The sequence below is a fragment of the Salvelinus fontinalis genome, chromosome 15, assembly GCF_029448725.1.
Source record: "Salvelinus fontinalis isolate EN_2023a chromosome 15, ASM2944872v1, whole genome shotgun sequence".
Lineage (NCBI taxonomy): Eukaryota > Metazoa > Chordata > Actinopteri > Salmoniformes > Salmonidae > Salvelinus > Salvelinus fontinalis.
Window position 1 is genome coordinate 46,770,706 of NC_074679.1, and position 19,895 is coordinate 46,790,600.

A 19,895-nucleotide genomic window follows, 5' to 3' on the forward strand; every position below is an offset into this window, starting at 1 on the left:
ACACTTGTCAAGGGACAGTTTTAGGCCTTCACTTTTCAAGCGGTCTAACACCTTGAGTAACCTCTGCTCGTGTTCCTCCAGCATCCTTCCAAACACAATTAAGGGTGACAGGTTTTGTCTGTGCGAACCAGACCGGTCCTCTCTTCTCATCATCATCATCAGTTGAGCTTTCTATCATCCTCTCATATGCATCTTTAATAGCATGATGAACTTGTAGTGTGCCTTCACCTACCTTTTCTTTGCAAGCAGTCAAAAGTCTCTTCACTACAGATGTATTGGTGCCTACCAGAATAGACACGTCACCTTTCATGGCTGGATCTGGACATACCAACACAAGTGCTTCCATGGTCTCAGCTACACCCACACCCGATTCTGAGAAGTCAAGCTTGAGTGACAAATAGCCATCATATGGATACTGATCAGAGCTAAGACCCCATATCTCTAAGGTTCCTATAAGAATCAATGGCAAATGCATCAAAGTACTTGTCATGAAAGGATCTGTAAAGTAGAGTACTCTGAGAACCACTATCTAGTAAAGCTTTAGCATAGATACCTTCAATCTGTACAGGAACGACAGAACTTGGACCAACTAAACCTGTAGGTAGCATGTCTTTCATGTCTTCATACTTGTGGCACTTGGTGGAATGTATCTTCACCGGGACGTCAGGCCTCTCCTTTACTGGGTCCCTCTGTAGTTTCCCATAGACCGCTTTTGTTTGATTAGGCGTGTGTTGACTTTCCTCAAATTCTCTTCACCTTCACAGTATCTCTTGAAATGGCCATGTTCTCCACATCTATAACAGAACACTCCGGATTTCCTGTCAGCTTGTGTCTGTTCTTGTGATGGATTTATTCTCTTCTTTTTGCTTTTAAATGCCACATCTGACCTTTGTGTGTCAGATTGAGCTGCTGTGACGATAGCAGACATGAGACGCGTCATTTCAGTATTTAAACCTTTTATCTCTTTTCTCAGCACTTCTATCTCGGTATTAGCTTCTTCACAAACTGTGGCATTAGGAGCAACAGCTGATGACTCCAGAAAACTCTTTGCTGTGTTCCTGTCTTGAATCATGTCCTCCTCCTCCCTTACTTCTTGCAGTAGTTCAGTAAAGGTTGGTGGTTCACGCAGTAAATATGTCATGCGAATACGGAGCGCAACCATGTCATGTGAGGATGCACCTCTCACTACTTGGCCAATGCGTGTACGATTCATCTCTTACAGCTCAATGCCTCCTTTTCGATAAACAGCATGCAGCAATTTGTTAAGTGTTCAACAGGTAAGCTGAAAGCTTCTCTCCTTCACTTTGGAATGTGTTTCTGAACCTTACCATGAGATCAGGTGCACTTTCGTTGGTACCGAATGCTGTTTCTAGAGCCTTCATTTATTCGATCGCTGTAGCATGGGGGTTTCCTGTCTTGAAGAACCTCACATGTCAGCAGCAGGCCCTTTAAGACTTTCTATTATTCTCTGTTTTTTCACATTGTCAGTGCACTGCCATTCCTCTAGAAAATGGGTGGTTTGTTTTGCCCATGCGTCATACTCTTCCTCTCTACTAGGAGTGGGTTTCACCCCTGAGAACATACTCAGCTTACGGTAACTCTGAGTCTCAGATGGCACATTGTTGCATTTCTCTACCGGTGAACTTATGGCAGTAACCAGTTCAGTGTTGAGGTCAGCACCAGAGGGACTTACCAGGCCGTTAACATCAGCTACAGTCTTCCCTTCATGTCTTAGAAAGGATAATAGGTTCACCTGAAAATCTTCACCTCTCTCTCAACAGGAGATGTGACTTGTGAAACTACATGTACAGGCCAGGGACCCAACTCTCCTGGTATCCCAACAACACTTGGCACAGCTATTTCGTTAAGATTGTTTGATATCTCTACCAAAACATTCTGCTTTTTATCAGCTAAATAAGAACAACGACCATGCAGTCTAATTTTACCAAAAGCCTTTAACATAAGTCAGCATTTCCAGCAGAACCTCATCAGACACATCCTCTGTCACATTGCTAAGGACAAATGCACGATTAATTCTTGCCGCACGGATCCCTTTAACGGGATCATTTTCGTAAACAACCTCTGAATTGCAGAGCGCCAAATTCAAAAATAATACAAAAAATATTTTTAATCATGAAATCACAAGTGAAATATACCAAAACACAGCTTAGCTTGTTGTTAATCCACCCATCGTGTCAGATTTTGAAAATATGCTTTACAGCGAAAGCAATCCAAGCGTTTGTGAGTTTATCAATCACTAGACAAAACAGTAAGAACAGCTAGCCCCAAATTAGCTTGGTCACGAAAGTCAGAAAAGCAATAACATTAATCGCTTACCTTTGATAATCTTCGGATGTTTGCAATCACGAGACTCCCAGTTACACAATAAATGTTATTTTTGTTCGATAAAGATTAGTTTTATAACCAAAAACCGCCATTTGGTTTGCGCGTTATGTTCAGAGAACCACAGGCTCGTTCCGGTCCTGAAAGGCAGACGAAAATTCCAAAAAGTATCCGTAATGTTCGTAGAAACATGTCAAAAGTTTTTTTAGAATCAATCCTCAGGTTGTTTTAACATACATAATCGATAATATTTCAACCGGACGGTTAACTTTTCAATACAAGAGAGAAAGAATAGGTCTCGTTCCTGTGTCGTGCGCATGAACATATCTAAGGACATCTGGCTGTCCACTGACGCGATGTGATCATTTTCGCTCATTTTTCAGAATAAAAGCTTGAAACTCAATCTAAAGACTGTTCACACCCTGTGGAAACCATAGAGAAAGGAATCTGGTTGATATCCCTTTAAATGGAGGACAGGCTTGCAATGGAACAGAGTAGTTTCAGAAAAACAGCACTTCCTGGTTGGATTTTCCTCAGGTTTTCGCCTGCAATATCAGTTCTGTTATACTCACAGACAATATTTTGAAAGTTTTGGAAACTTTAGAGTGTTTTCTATCATAATCTGCCAATTATATGCATATTCCAGCATCTGGGCCTGAGAAATAGGCAGTTTACTTTGGGAACGTTATTTATCCAAACATCAAAATACTGCCCCTTAGCTTCAAGAGGTTTTAAGTGGTCCAGCCAGAGCCCGGACTTGAACCCAATCTAACATCTCTGAACATACTTTAAAATAGCTGTGCAGCTACACTCCCTATCCAACCTGACAGAGCTTGAGAGGATCTGCAGAGAAGAATGGGAGAAACTCCACAAATACAGGTGTGCCAAGCTTGTAGCATCATACCCAAGAAAACTCGAGGCTGTAATAGCTGCCAAAGGTGCTTCAACAAAGTACGGAGTTAAAGGGTCTGAATCCTTATGTAAATGTGATATTTCAGGTGTATTTTTAATACATTTGCAAAATTTGGGGAAAAAACTGTTTTTGCTTTGTTATTATGGGGTATTGTGTGTAGATTGATTAGGGCGGGATGAAACAATTTAATACCTTTTTGAATAGGGCTGTTAAGTAACAAAATGTGGAATGTCAAGGGGTCTGAATACTTTCCGAAGGCACTGTAGGTCAGCTTTGTGCGTATTTTGTCATTCAGGTCAAAAACGTCACATTCTGACCACTTCTTCCATGGGCAAACATGTATGGAAAGTTTTGTATAAATCAAAAGGGATGCTGTCAAAAAAGTGATTGAATTCAAATGGGTTTACCCTGCAATGATGCTATATACTGCTCTGCCACATCCTCTCTCTGACCCCCATGTGTCCTGCCATTTTAATTCAACTGCTGATTTAAAACCTCAGCCCAAAAACCCTCACAACACAGCGCAGTACGGGAGATGTCAACCCACTAAAGCGGATTAATAACACAGGAATATATTTGCAATTCAGCCAAATACATGATACATATATGTTGTGTGTGTGTGTATCCACTGCATTCTGTATATGTGGTTATCTTTACAACATGAATACAAGTCATACTAATGCCCTCTTCTGTAACAGTGTGAGATCCCGGGAGTTTAGACAGAGCAGCCCACAAGCAATGATTTCTATAAACAGCAGAATGTTGATAGGGGGCGCTGTGTTGAAGCCACCGTAACCCCCCCCCCCCCCCCCCCCAGTTTGAAAAAGATTTTGAAAGCTATAGAAATGCATTTATGTTCATGCTTGCCATATTTATACTATTACAGACACCTTAATGCATACTTTTTGATTATATTATGTTTTGATTATATTATCTGAGCTAAATATACATTTATAGAATGAAAAAAAATATATATAAAAACATTTTCCTTCAAGTATTTTTTTTTTTAGATGACTAATGTTGCTGTCCTCACTACAGCAACAAAAAAACAAAGTAAATACATGTAATTTAGTAATTTCATTGAAATAATGTAGGGCCATTCATTTCTATGGAGAACTGCTCCGACCGGTAGCTTCAAAGCCTTCAATGGCCAATACACAGGGCCGGCATTATGGCCCTGGCCCGTCCTACCATACCTCCTTCCCCATCCAAATACAATATTGAAATGTTGATAATTTATTTGACCAAGAAGCGGGCCGACAGAAAAACGCATCAATCTCAGACAAAGCATCCAAGCAAGTGAAACAGCGCCCCTCTGTCTCAGTATGTGTAGACCATGTATCTGATGCTGTCTGGACAAAAAGACTATGGCATGTCATACTCTTTTTGTCCAGACAACATCAGATACATGGGCTACACATACTGAGACAGAGGGGCGCAGTTTCGCTCGCTTGGATGCTTTCTCTGGTGAGATAGTTTCAGCAGAGAGGAACAGGCAAAGCGAGAGGGCTCACTCACCAGAATCTGTCCAGAATAAGCCCAATGTGTTTCTGTGGGCGTAATATGCAGACCTAAGCGTGTCACCTGCCTTCCTGCCTTTGGGACAACAACTCCTGGAGACATGAGCATCTCGTCATTATATACAGGTCTCTGGTTTCAAGCAGCCAATTGGAAAGGAATGTTGGTGTTTGCACAGGGCACTGTTCAGATGCTGGCTTCCCCTAAGTAAATTAATGTTTTGCCAAAATTATAGAATTACTCATGTCTAAATAAAATCATTCAAATACTTCACCAGAGATCATGACTTAGCCACAGAGGAACATTAGCTTCTTTAAAAAAATGGCTGTGGATTGTTTCAAATCACAAGCATGAAGCCGGAGGTCAATAAGCAGCTAGGCCGATTGCCACGCGGGTTTCCCAATAGGTATAGGCCTGATTATTGACTTGCAGCTGTCAGTGAAAAGCATCTAAAATATGTGTGAAGATAACGTGTCTTGAATATCATTTAAAATGTTGAGACAAGAAGAAGGGGAGGGGTGTGTCGCTAGGATATAGCACGACTCTCTCCAGAATGCATGCACTCAGCTCTCCAGAAAGCGCTCAGCTGTCTCCCACCAATTCATGCATGTTCATTGTTTCATTTTGTGAATTGCTTGCCTTTTGATTGTTTATTTTTGATCAATTCCTCATTCCTCACATGTCACCAGTAGGCCAAGTAGATGTACCATTAATCCCCGTCATTTGGTTACATACATTTCTGTTAAAGCATGTATTAATTAGTAATTTACCATTATCATTTTCAGAGTGGAAACAATGTTTGCAGAGAAACAAGTTTTATTATTTAACGAGTTTTGTAAAAAAAATTCATTGTCTTTTGTTTGGAGTGCTCCATGTGACCGATGAGGATGGGTCTGGGAGCGCACGGGCCTGAGCATATATAGAAGTGCATGGCCTGCTGCGCACAAATGTAGGAAAGTGCCTATTTGGGGATGTCTGATTTCTGACTGTCTTTAACTCACCACGTCCACCACAAATAAGCTGAGCTCTCAGTACTTTTTAATTCACCTCACACAGGAAGTCAATTAATTCAGTTTTTTTAACATCCATTGCAAATGATAATAGTTCCTCACAGTATTTGTAAAATCTTTCCAACACTCTCCCGGCCTCCATAATCAACAAACCTCGTGAACATAGCATGATCTGAGGAACCCGTATATCCAGGGAAAACATCATAAAATACCTGTACAGTTTTCCCTGGTGTGTCGGTGCGTCCATATAGCAGAGATTGAGGCTCTCGCGTTTCTTCGAATTTTAACTTTGAGATTTTTATCATTTTAGGTCAGATTTTTATGATTAACCACATGACAATGATTTTGAGAAACTAAAATGTTATTATTGAAATTAAACTGTTCCACGAAAACTTTCATTTGAAAATCATAACTGGCACACAGATCGGTAGAAATGTAGAATAAATTGTAAACTTCCCCAAACTTGAAACTCACACCTAGGAAGTTCTGTGAAAAAAATTAAATGCCCATCCAACTGATTAGTTCTGGCACCAGGCCAGCCAATACATAGCATCAGCAATCCAGGGTTTATATACATAATTGACTACAACACAGTTTGTGCTAAGCTAACCCCTTTTTCTCTTCTCTCTTCCCCAGACTCCACAGACTGGCGTATCACAGGAACTACACATCACTCTCAGAGGTCCGTCTCATCAACAGTGGGTGGAACTCCGTTCTCTCCTCATTGGTAGATCCACTTTAGAAGACCTTTCCCTGATACCTTTGGAAAATTGAAGCAAGCACTCACATTGTCTTCAGGAAATGTACTGTTGTTGTGGTTGTTGTACTATGCTAGTCCATGCTGCTAAAAGATGCTGGCTCACGTGATCAGTTGACACCAATGACGTGGTCCTTCCATGAGGACTCGGCCACTACAAAGTCTGCAACTGAAGATATATGGTTTTGTCATTTTCCTATGGAGCAATAAACCCCAGCTGCTATATTCCTGAGCGGATTCCAGGGTTATGGAGCCTCAGAGGTGTGTTGTGAGGCCTTGATCACAGCAGTAGCTGACACAGCAGTAGCACATCAGACTCAATGGAACTGCGCTGAGAGAGTGGATGCACCAGTCTGTATGGCTTAAACAGACCATAATATATCAATGCAATTCTCCTAGCCTGGATTCGTTCCGTTGCCCTCCTGGTACTAAGAGTGTTGTCTTTCTCAAACGCATCGATGGGGGGACCCATTGCGTCATGCTAAGGAGTGGGAGTGCATTTTCCCAATAATGTAAAAAAAAAAATCCAATGTAGGCTATTTGTTACCCTAATATGCTATTTGTTACCCTAAGTGTACCTATCAGGTACACTTGACATTTGCCCCTAAAATAACTCAATAAGAAAACTGTAAAGTAGGACTACAAGTGCAGTTAGACTACAATTGCAATATAACTACAAGAGCACTAGGACTACAAGCGTAATAGGATTTCACATAAAGTGTAATAGGACGACAACAGGTCCATTGTACCACAAGTGCAATAGGACAACAAATGCAGTAGAACAATCACTTTTTTTGTAGGACTACAACAGGAAGTTCAGTTCAGCAGAACTACAACCCCCATTGCCCACCATGGTGTTGCCGCAGCCAGACAAACGCCACGTGTGCCTGACCACCATGGTGATCATGACCAGCATGGCCTTCATGGACGCCTATCTGGTAGAGCAGAACCAGGGGCCCAGGAAGGTAAGAGGCCATTTAGTTGTAATCCTTTTAAAAGCTGTTGGGTGCGTACCCCTGCTCAGACGCTTTATTGCGCAGTCGAAGTTGCCCCTCCCTCGCATGCTTGCCTCACCTGGGACAACTTTAAAGATTCCTGTTTTTCTACAGTTAAAGTACTACAATAGCTACACGGCTGTTGAAAACCAAAGCAGCCATGACTGCAGTTGTTTAATAGAGAAATGCACAAAACAAAACAAGAAAGAAAGAAAGAAAGAAAGAAACGAAACGTGACGACAATGGAGTGCTAACATGCAACTACACATAAACAATATCCCATAAAACACAGGTGGAGAAATGCTACTTAAATATGATTCCCAATTAGAGGCAGCTGGCTATCGTTGTCTCTAATTGGGGATCATATTTAAGTAGCATTTTTCCACCTGTGTTTTATGGGATATTGTTTACCAAACACCAACATAGAAAACAAAACTAGAACCCCACATAGAAAATATAAACTAGACTAACCCCCCAGTCACACCCTGACCTATTCCACAGTAATAAATCATACTAAAGCAGTCAATCGTAATAAATCATACTAAAAGAGTTGAACGTAATATGTCATATTAAAGCAGTTGAATATAGCATATCATACTGAACAGTCTATAACGATATAGGGTCGAGACCCAGATGCAGACATTGGAGGCAGATGGTTCGAGTCTCTAACATGTATTATAAACAAGGGGCAGGCAAGAGACAGGTCGTGGACAGGCAAAAGATAATAAACCAGGTCAGAGTCCAGGATGTACAGAGTGGCAGGCAGGCTTGAGGTCAGGGCAGGCTGAATGGTCAGGCAGGCGGGCTCAGTGTCAGGGCAGGCAAAGGTCAGAACCAGGAGGACTAGAAAATCAGAGATATGGCAAAAACAAAAGCACGGAAAAACACGCTGGTTGACTTGACAAACCAGACGAACTGGCAACAGACAAACTGAGAAAACAGGTATAAATACACAGGGGATGATGAGGAACATGGGCAACACCTGTAGGGGGGTAGAGACAAGCACAAAGACAAACGGATCAGGGTGTGACACAGTCGAACGTAGCATATCATACTAAAGCAGTCGAACATGGCATATCATACTTGTGCAGTCGAACATAGCATATCATTCTAAAGCAGTTGAACGTAGCATATCATACTAAAGCAGTCAAACGTAATATAATATACTTAAGTAGTCGATCGTGATATATCGTACTGAACGTTCAAGACGTAGGATACTATACGTCCTACAATTCGTATTATATTGTGCGACTGCTATTACATTGGTAGGCCAGTGTAATGTAACCTAACGTAAATTAACATACCATGGCACGGGTTTCAGTAAAATATGTGTTTGACTAGGTTGGGATGATGCATGCAGTGTCTGAGCAGGGGAACGCTCAGCTATACATCACTAATAAGTCCAACAGTAGATGCACCAATCGCAGACTGTGGCTTTGAATTACAATTCAAAAACATCGTTTATTTTACCTAGTGATTTTACTGCTTTGACATCTGTTTCCTCGTCTCTCGATTGTGTATTTTTTATTCCCTTTAATGTATTGTTTAACTGTAACAACTGTGTTACAATTTGAAAACGCACGTTACGTAAATCAAGTATTGTATGTATTTGTAGATCGGAGTGTGCATCATCGTGCTGGTGGGAGACATCTGCTTCCTCATCGTGCTGCGCTACGTGGCAGTGTGGGTCGGGGCTGAGGTGAAGACCGCCAAACGCGGCTACGCCATGATACTCTGGTTCCTCTACATCTTCGTCCTGGAGATCAAGCTCTACTTCGTCTTCCAGGTAGGTAACCTAGACGTTAGACAGGTAGGCCAGAAACCAGAGGGTTGCCAGTTTGAATCCTAGCACCGACTATGGAAAATCTTGTGGGGAGCGGGCCGGTAACCACAGGGTTGCTGGCATCAGTATCCCATATACAGTACCATCTCCTTCCATTGCTCCCTTGAGCAGGATATTTAACCCCTAAGCTGCTCCAGAGACGCTGCACTGCGGCTAACCTTGGTGCATGTGTGTCTTGTCAGGGGGGGATACTCACAGAGATATTGAAAAATACACGTTTCAATGTGTGACAATAAAGTATATCTTATATCTTATAGAACTACAAGGCGGACAGGAAAAGCCTGGAGACGGTGGCCCGGAAGGCTCTAACCTTACTCCTCTCCGTATGCGTCCCGGGGCTATACTTGGTCCTGGTGGCTCTGGACAGCATGGAATACGTGAGGACCTTCAGGAAAAAGGAGGACATGCGGGGGAAGCTGTTCTGGGTGGCCCTGGACCTGCTGGATGTTCTGGACATCCAGGCCAACCTGTGGGAGCCCCAGCGGACCGGCCTGCCCATCTGGGCCGAGGGACTGATGTTCTTTTACTGTTACATCCTGCTCCTAACCCTGCCCTGCGTCTCCCTCTCTGAGATCAGTGTCCAGGGGGAGCACGTCTCTCCCCAGAAGATGATGCTGTACCCTGTTCTTAGTCTAGTTACTATAAACATAGTCACGATCTTGATCCGTGGGGTTAACATGGTGCTGTTCCAGGATAGTAGGGTGTCTACCATCTTTATAGGGAAGAATGTGGTGGCTATAGCCACAAAAGCCTGTACGTTCCTGGAGTATAAGAGGCAGGTGAAGGAGTTCCCCCCACAGGACCCTAGCATGGCAGGTATAGCCCTGGAGCTGCATCAAGGGAACTCTGTGGGTCACAGCCACGGGCACAACCAGACCCTGCCCAATGCCACCACTAGCCTCTCTGACGAACCATCACCGACCGAGGTCATAGACACATGACCCTCGCCCATGGATACCTAAATCCTTTTCACACTATAATGTCGACCGGATCCATGTTGTGACGGCTCTGATATTTTCCGTTTACATTGTGCTTACCAGCACGGGTTCAGCAACTACCATCGCAGTACAGCTTGGCTTAGCTTGGCTCAGTAGTGTGAAAAGGGTGGTAAGTGTCTGACCCTGAGCTCAGCTAGACTGGACTAGACTTCTCAGAGCTCAGCTAGACTGGACTAGACTTCTCAGAGCTCAGCTAGACTGGACTAGACTTATCAGAGCTCAGCTAGACTGGAATAGACTTCTCAGAGCTCAGTATGACCTCAACCAAGACTGTTCCGGTCCTATGGAGTGGCAGAAAGAAACGACACGTTTCACTGAGACCACTCCAGCTCAGGAAAACGGCCCAGCGCCTTGCCAGCCAGCCTCCCAGATGAACTGATGAGATCATTCTGATGAAGACTGATGTGATTTTCTATTCTATTATGTGTGTTTCTATACTTCTCTGTGGTGGACTAACAGACAGACGGACACATAGAGACAGAGACAAAACCCAATCCAGCTCAGCAGATATGAGCTCATAGTCTACCTGTTAACCATACCTGGGTTCAAATACTATTTGAAACAATGTCAACTACTTTATCTGGACTTGATTGAGCTTGCCTGACACAATGGAATGAATGGAATAGTAGCAAGAGTGAAAACCACACCCACCTGGCACTCCAGGCAGACTAGAGCAAAACCTCAAAGTGTATTTTTAAATTCAAGTAGTATTTGAAACCAGGTCTGCTGTAAACTCTGTCTTTTTTGACTCTTTGGAGTTTTTGTATTTCCAAGGCAATGTTTTTACGTGATGGTGTACTGCTGTAATTCTCGTTGTCATTTGAAAGATATCTATCTACATATATAAATATAGCCACTGTCATTGAAGTGGCATTCATTTGAGGATTCCTATCCTCTGCAAGAGAGAATTGCAGAGCAAGAATGGATAGAGGGGAAACAAAGAGGCAGCGGGAAGGTATGTGGGGTTGGAGGAGAAAGCAAGAGAGAGATGGAGGGAGGGTGAGAGTGGGAGGAAAATGGTTGGGGAGATGGGCAGTGTGTGTGTGTGTGTGTGTGGGAGGATGGAAAGGGGTGGAGAGATGGAGGTGTAAGCCTCTCAGAAGGGGATGTCCCTGGTACTGTGTGGATTTTGAAGTATGAGACCAGACCATATGTACAGTGTTCATATTAGGACAGCCTTAGAGTCACAAGACGTTAGTGTCAGACACCAGGGCCGGTATGTGTCAAGCGTCTCAGAGTAAGAGTGCTGATCTAGGAGACAGTTTAGCCTTATAAATCATAATTAATAAGAGGCGGAACCTGATCCTAGATCAGATCTCCGACTCTGAGATACTTTGTGAATATGGACCCTGACTATATTAACGCCGTGTGACTCAGAGGCTGTAATAACAGGTGATTTACAGACCTGTCTGTTTTCACTGAGCTCAGCAATACCTGTCGATGGAAGAATAAAGAAGGTTCACAGGACCTGTAGTTTCTCAATGTGTCTGAGTCCGTGTGCCTATTTAGCGGTGTACTTGTGTGTACTGTGTGTGGGTGGGTGTGTGTGTTGGCGTGCATGGTGTGTGTTTTGTTCGTGTGTGACACACACATCATATAAACCATACCTAAAAGACTACCATGAAAAACGATCTCCTATAATATTCATATGCTCTCTCTTTCGCAGGAAGCATGCGTAATCTGTTGCATAAAACATGAAAGGCCTAGCTCACAAACAACGCTCACAATACCAAATATGTGTTTAGCTGAGAGATACAGTACACGCAGTGTTTACTTGTCATTCGGATCAAGGAAAACAGAATATTTCCAGTGGCTTGGCCCGGGTATTACTGTGCATCTGCTATCTGTGATGGATGACAACATAGCAACACGTAATATTACCGGTATGCATGACTGACTAGCTCTAAATTTGAATTTTATGGGGACCACTAATCTCACTCTACCCCTGCCTGTGGTATTTACTTCTATAGTATAGACACATGCATTTACCCACTGGCTCCCATACTGTTCACTACATAATCTGTGTAGGCTATGGGACCCAGACTATACAGTACCATGCCCAATAAGATTCTCAACTCATACTTAGTACAGTAAATTACTCTTTGGCTGCTGTGGCCCAGGAGTATGACATGGACAACCAGCGCTCGCTATACAGTAGAGAGAGAACAGATGACTGCAATAAGAGAGGACATAGAAGAAACGATAGAGAAGCAGCATCAGTTGAGGAGGATCAGTGGGATGCAGAAAGCAATTTAGCGTCTGCTGATTGGGTGGGTCTGCCAGGTAGCGCCGCTGGATCCGGTGATAGATAATAGTCTCTGCGAGCCTGTGTCTGCTCATCCATCACATCACAGCAGAGCACATGCCGGGGCTCTGGGTCACTAGCTGATTCTGATGCTGTGGCCACTTCCCCCTGGACAATTAAGGAGGCAATACAGGAGGTCCGAGTGTAATGTTTCAAAGTAAAAGCCCTGCACACACATAAACGTACACACATGTGCACGCTCATGCACACACTCAGACACACATACACTACATGGCCAGAGGTATGTGGTCGTCAAACATCTCATTCCAAAATCATGGGCCTTGATATGGAGTTGGTCCCCCCTTTGCTGCTATAACAGCCTCCACTCTTCTGGGAAGGCTTTACACTAGATGTTGGAACATTGCTGCGGAGACTTGCTTCCATTCAGCCACAAACCATTTCTCTATGGACCTCGCTTTGTGCACGGGAGCATTATCATGCTGAAACAGGAAAGGGCCTTCTCCAAACTGTTGCCACAAAGTTGGAAGCACTGAATCTTCTAGAATGTCATTGTATGCTGTAGAATTCAGATTTCCCTTCACTGAAACTAAGGGGCATAGCCCAAACCATGAAAAACAGCCCCAGACCATTCTTCCTCCTCCGCCAAACTTTACAGTTGGCACTATGCATTGGGACAGGTAGCATTCTCCTGGCATACGCTAAATCCAGATTAGACCGTCGGACTGCTAGATGGTAAAGCGTGATTTATCACTCCAGAGAATGAGTCTAATGGCGGCGAGCTTTACACCACTCCAGCCAAAACTTGGCATTGCACATGGTGATCTTAGGCTTGTGTGTGGCTGCTCAGCCATAGAAACCCATTTCATGAAGCTCCCGACAAACAATTATTGTGCTGATGTTGCTTCCAGAAATTTGACGAACTGACTTGTTGGAAAGATGGCATGCTACGACGGTGCCACGCTGAGGTAACTGAGCTCTTCAATAAGGCCATTCTACTGCCAATGTTTGTTTATGGAGATTGCATGGCGGTGTGCTCAATTTTATACACCTGTCAGCAACGGATGTGGCAGAAAGTGCCAAATCCACATATTTGAAAGGAATCCACATACGTTTGAACATATAGTGTACAAACAAACCCACATACACATGTACACACATAGATATACATGGCTCATCATCGTTGAATGATAGCTCTCTGCTCATTGCAGCTTACACAAGCCACAAGTCTGCCTCTATTGTCAGGAGCACATGTAAAACATGATTAGAAACATTGTGGGGTGAGAGAGAGAGCGGTAGAGAAAGAGAGTGAGAGAAAGAGCAAGAGGCCAGCTGAGAGAGAGTCAGCCATAAAGTGTGACACAGATAGAAAGAAGAGAGAGAGACAAAGCCCGGCCAAGGGACAGATATATACAGTGTATAGAGAGAGAGAAAGAGAGATATTGTTGTTGTAGTTGCTGTTTATGGTAATCCCATGTCCACTACTACTGTTATTATTGCTGTTGGTCCCACCATTTATTTATATATAAATATATATATATATTTTGTATATATATACATATATATTTGATTTTTATTTTTCGATATGTATACTTTGACAATGTAAGTAATAACGAACTTACCATGTCAATAAAGTCAATTGAATTGAATTGAATTGAATTGACAGATAGAGAGAGAGAGAGAGAGAGAGAGAGAGGGGGGGGGAGAGAGAGAGACAGACAGACAGACAGACAGACAGACAGACAAGAGAGAAAAGAGAGAAAAGAGAGAAAAGAGAGAAAAGATTAACTAATAAATCACAGGTCTGTCACATCATCAAATGAATGGCCCACTCGCCGTAAGTAATGGGGTCAGGCTGGTGTATTTAGCTGTGGCCCCATTTATTTTCTCAGCCATAAGTTTATTAAAATATTCAATTTTAAACACATCATAACTCAGGGTGTTGGGGGAATTGATCATCATCTGCAGTCCAAGGTCTTGGCTAAGGGTCTGTGCCCCCTAAGACACACACACACGCACACATGTACATGTACACACCACCACCACCACCACCTTCCTTTATCACCCTGCAGATTTCACTACCTCTCCTTTGAAGTCCACCTCTTTCTCTCCGCTGGTGTGAATGATGCCATCACTATACGGTTTATCAGGTTTGGGGTGAAATCCATTTCAATTCAGGCCGAGATTAAATTTGAGGTGCTTTGTAGAGCGCTGTCGGCAATGCGCTTTTTAAAGGCAATATTCCCGCATGAGTGGAGATCCCGTTCACGATACACGCTCCAGATGTCGACTCGAACGGAAAGTACCTTCAAATGAAACACCCTGCAACCCACCTCAGATTGAATCCAGATTACTTCAAGAAGTAAACTGAAATTACAATTGCTTTTCAGTTTACCCTAACATGATACCTTCCACCATCAGGGCATCAGTTTGGAGCGTAAGCTAAAAAACTAGAAAATGACTGTTTGGCAAAAATAAACTAGAACACTTGAACATAGAGGAACAACAACCAGACATTATCACTTATTTGCTTTATTTCACACTCATTAATATTAACAATTTATAAATAGTCCTATGGTAGACCCTCAGCTGTACAACAGCACCTCCCAATGGCGCCGTCTTAGTGGAAGTAAATCAATGTACGTCAATCAATAATTCAACTGGATCAAAACAATCATATTAACATAGGCATGTAAATCATGTGTCAAATTATGCTTTATATTCAGAGTTAATTTTTCATCAAACATCACACAAAGGGTCTGATTAAAAATCTTTATTAACTTTTAAATTCTTTTTTCTTTTTTTAAAAATCAGGGTATGTTATTAACATTTTCTTTGAATCAGGTTCCGTGATTTAAATGTAAGCTTAGCAGTCATCTTATTACTGGGAATTGACGACCAACAGTTTCTGCATGTAGGAGTTAAGCCACTTCTGTCTCTCCATAGCTGTGAGCAGCTTACTCTTCTCTCTGAACGCTGCATCATCCGCCACCACGATGTTCCTCTTCTCCTCATTGTTGGAGCCCTGCGGAGCCCAGTCGCCCAGCCAGCCCTTGGCCATATCCTCGTCCATCTGCCACTGGCCCACCACTGGGAGCCACTGCTCCCCCAGGAGTTCTGCGTTGCTCTTGGCCTCACCAAAGTATGGGGCTGACATCATCTGCATGCTCCAATCACGGAGCGAGACGGAAGGGTAGAGCACCTCCCACTCCTCCCTCTTGTTGGAGTCTCCTGGATCACTTGGAGAGGAGCCTCTGGAAGCAAAGAGTAGCACAGGATGATAGAACAATAGCTCTCATTAGGAACAATAAAAACATTTCTATGGATAGAACTACCATATAAGAACAATAGTGCTCACTACCATAGAAAGATTGATCTCCGCAACATTGTGTCTCAGTCTCAAAATACAACAGTAAAAGGGTAGATTCAGATGAAGGAGTGCACACTTTTGGGGAGAAGGGGAAGAAAGCTGCCCAGGCGAATGTCAAAAATCGGTCCTGTTTCCACGGTCCTCACCTCGCCTCCTTTTCAAAATGTCAGAGCGAAACGAGTTCCGTCCTCAAATCCTCTCCACGCTTCCCTCTGACATTTGGGAAAGGAGACATGGAGAGGACAGAGGATAGGAGACACAAGCGTCTCGTCATTATATCCAGTCTGTCAGGTCATACCTGTGTATGGGTCGGAGGCGTGGCTGAGGGTAGCTGGAGGTCACCAGGGTCATGGCCATAAGGGTGAACAGCAGGAGGGCGGGGCGTGAGGCAGGGGGAGGAGCCAAACCAGCCATCCTTAAACCCACACGACTGGCCTGACCGGCAACACAACCCACCAATCAGAATAGTACATATTAGTGTTTTATAATTTTACCAAACAGGACATTCATAGTCACTCACTCTTTGAAATAACTCTTTCACATTTATATTCAGTGAAAAAAATAAGTAGCTCACACACTTTAAGCTCCTATTTTACTAGGTATATAATCAGTACCCTCTCAAATGTCAACTGTCTAGCAATCAAGGAAAAAACATATAATGCACACACATTATCAGTACACTAGATATTCTCACTGAATTATAAAACAATGGAATTCTCACAGAATTCTAGAGAACCCTCATTAACGTACTGGTGCCGCATAACGAGTCAACGCTCACGTCACACAATTCAGAAATCCACATGAACTGTGAATAAATACACGTGTTACCTACTCCTCCCAGTTGTACTGTGTTTAATACCATCTATTGCATCTCGTCTATGCCGGTCGGTCATTGCCCATCCATATATTTATATGTACAAATTCTTTTTCCATCCCTTTTCTTAGATTTGTGGGTAGTTGTTGTGGAACTGTTAGATGACTTGTTCGATATTGCTGCACTGTCGGAACTAGAAGCACGAGCATCTCGCTACACTTGCAAAAACATCTGCTAAGCATGTGTACGTGACCAATACAATTTGATTTGATGTGCTATGCTAAGAAATAAGTGCAAAATTGCTGCCAGTAGTATTTCTACTAGGCCTACTCTATTTCTTCTGTTGTTTTTCTCTGGCTTTTCTTTGTTGCTTTTCCTCCGTCTTAAAACATAAGCAATCCACAAAGACACCAGAGAGCAGATTAAATTCATCATATTAACTAGAATAGTATAAATATATACATACATTTTTTATATAAAAGCAAAAAAACTAACATTAACTTGAATGATAGGGCAAAATTTTGATTTCTGTCGAAATTGGCATACCGGAACGGAATAATTTTTTCGTTAAATTGCCATAAACAATAACTGGTAATGTTGCATATTTTCAGAAAGTTCTAGAACTCACCTTCCTGTAAAATAAAATATGTATAAATTGCTGAGCTTTACAAATTCTGAAATTAACATATTTCATCAATTATTTCAATTAAAGTATTACAAAGCATTGTCCCAAGAATTTCCTAAATGTTTCACTTACTTTTGTTGATGAGCAGCGCCTTGTCTCCAGCACGTTGTGGTCAGGAACCTAAGTCTTCAGCTTTTTTTCAGACTTCAGGCTGGTTAGCTCTTCTGTCATACAGTGTGTTGAAGAATGTTTGGAAGTTCCTCCAGTGGTGACCTGAGTCTCCTGCCCCTGGGCTCCAGCTCAGACTCAGGTAATGTGCCACAGGTGAACCGCTCTTACTGTGTGTGTGTGTGTATGGTGGAGAGGTTAAGTACTCTCAAGTGTGAGTGTGTGTTCCCAGGGGTATGCTTATATACTGCTTCTGACAGGGGGTAGGGATGATGTAGGGAGGATAGGGATGATGTAGGGAGGGTAGGGATGGTAGATGGTATGAGATAAAAGGCCACATCTCATTGTCTCTTTTAAAACAGACCTGAAACATCATAGACAACCCCGCTGGATGGATGTCCTGTTTGGTACAATTCTTAATATAGAGACAGGATGAATCAGAGAAAGAGAGAGAGAGAGAGAGAGAGAGAGAGAGAGAGAGAGAGAGAGAGAGAGAGAGAGCGAGAGAGAGAGAGAGAGAGAGAGAGAGGAAGCCTAGCTTGTACCCTACAGAACATAATGATGTCTTGGGAAATCTAAAAAGTGTTTTAATCTAACAGCAGCAGACATGTTGAGTCCATAACCCCGGAAGTCCTCATTCCCCGTGGTGGAATATCAGGTGGACAACATAGGGGCTAAGGGCTTGACTCAAAGGGAACCCAGAATACAGATATACATAAGAGTGGTGTTTGTAGCGTTAATTCTGTCTACTGCCTACGCACACCTTGGAATACGGGGAAGCGGGCAGAAGCAATGCGTTGGTCTCGTTAAAATTGAAGAGTCCATTTTAGACACATGTCAAATACGACAGATCACTCTCAGCAAACAAACACACACGCAACAGAAAACACGCGCACATAAAAATACGTTCTTCTGTATGTGACAACTGTGACGTACAATTTACACTTCACTTTGTACATGACTTCTTTAGCTATCTATTGGCCAATCAAATAAATAAACATGTCCAAAAAAAGCCTCATGCAAAATGTACCGTTTCAACACCTACACTTATACCCATACCTATATTTCAACATCAATGAACACCTTAGTCATAGAAGCAGAACCGGTCTGATTGATCTTTGTGAGAGAATCAAAATGCATTTTCATACACCTGGTCTCGTTACCCAGGTGGAACTTCATTAGGTAGTCATTTAAAAATAATGGCCAGCATGGAAGAAGCTGTTTGTCAGAAGTACAGGCCCTTATACCTCCTTACCTGACGCTCATTATGGACAGATAGAGCGGAAGGAAGGAGAGGTGGAAAGAAAGACCAAGAGGGGAAGTAGGAGAGATGGGAAAATAAAAACACAGAGGGAGAGAGATAGAGCTGCACAAGCGGGGAACTTTTTTTCATTTGCTTAAATCCTACTTAATCAACATATGTTAAGTGTATTACAAATGATCTACATTTAATGTCAATTTTATTTGTATTTTATTAGCATTTAAGTATATTAAATACATTTAAAATGATCTATATTGGGACACTTTTGTTGTACCTAAGTATATTCTTAGTATATTAGATAAAGAGCAAAACAAATAGACTTTGAATACACCTTAAGTACATTTGATGTATGGTTGTCATAAATTAGAAATTGTCACGCCCTGTCCATAGAGAGCTGTTTATTCTCTATGGTGGTTGGGGCGTGACAATGATTAGGGTGGGTTATCTAAGTGTTTAATGTTTCTATGTTTGCCTAGTATGGTTCCCAATCAGAGGCAGCTGTTTATCGTTTTCTCTGATTGGGGATCATATTTAGGTAGCCATTTTTCCCCATTGTGTTTGTGGGATCTTGTGTTTGTGTTGCTGCCTGTGAGCAGCGCAGTACGTCAAGTTTCGTTTGTGCTTGTTTGTTTTGTTTTGTTTTGTTTTGTTTTATTAAAATATGTGGAACTCTACGCACGCTGCGCCTTGGTCCATTCCTTATGACGAACGTGACAGAAAAATACTAAAATGGTATTTGAATTAGAATTCCTGTATTTTCTTTACAAAAAAGTGTACTTATTTATAATGTTTTTCAAGTATACTTTTACAAGTATACTTTTACTCATGGACCACATTAGTTATTTTAATTAGCCATCTAAAGGTTACCTTGATTGACCAAGACTTCTTCTCAGCCAATGGTAACATGTTCTTTACAAAGCAGTTGTGGCTGGAGCAGCAATTTACAAGTAACATTGAGAACTGTGCACAATTTGCATTTAACACTTTAGGTGTTCACATTACGGTAATGTATAATGT

At 42.4% G+C, this 19,895-nt stretch overlaps 2 protein-coding genes across 2 annotated transcripts in view; one reads left to right on the top strand and one right to left on the bottom strand.

The window, feature by feature from the left end:
• Positions 1–11,861, top strand: part of LOC129812066 (transmembrane protein 121-like) — a 74,749-nt gene extending 62,888 nt beyond the window's left edge. Inside the window, exons 2-5 of the mRNA XM_055864000.1 lie at positions 6,421–6,511; positions 7,342–7,506; positions 9,152–9,322; positions 9,637–11,861. Coding sequence (XP_055719975.1) covers positions 7,393–7,506; positions 9,152–9,322; positions 9,637–10,320 — 969 coding nt within the window. The 5' untranslated portion in view covers positions 6,421–6,511; positions 7,342–7,392 and the 3' untranslated portion in view covers positions 10,321–11,861. The remainder of the gene's footprint in view (positions 1–6,420; positions 6,512–7,341; positions 7,507–9,151; positions 9,323–9,636) is intronic.
• A 3,295-nt stretch (positions 11,862–15,156) lies between these two features.
• LOC129812070 (tuberoinfundibular peptide of 39 residues-like) lies at positions 15,157–17,843 on the bottom strand. The gene is made up of 3 exons (XM_055864011.1): positions 17,582–17,843; positions 16,309–16,445; positions 15,157–15,894 (listed from the first exon to the last, which is right to left on the bottom strand). The coding sequence occupies exons 2-3, from the start codon at positions 16,422–16,424 to the stop codon at positions 15,522–15,524; spliced, it is 489 nt and encodes a 162-aa protein (XP_055719986.1). The 5' UTR covers positions 16,425–16,445; positions 17,582–17,843; the 3' UTR covers positions 15,157–15,521.
• Between the last annotated feature and the right edge of the window lie 2,052 nt (positions 17,844–19,895).

Coding starts and splice junctions, on each gene's coding strand:
- LOC129812070 (XM_055864011.1), bottom strand. CDS start 16,424: ATGGCTGGTTTGGCTCCTCCCCCTGCCTCACGCCCCGCCCTCCTGCTG. Junction 15,895..16,308: donor CGCCTCCGACCCATACACAG/GTATGACCTGAC, acceptor CTTTGCTTCCAG/AGGCTCCTCTCCAAGTGATC.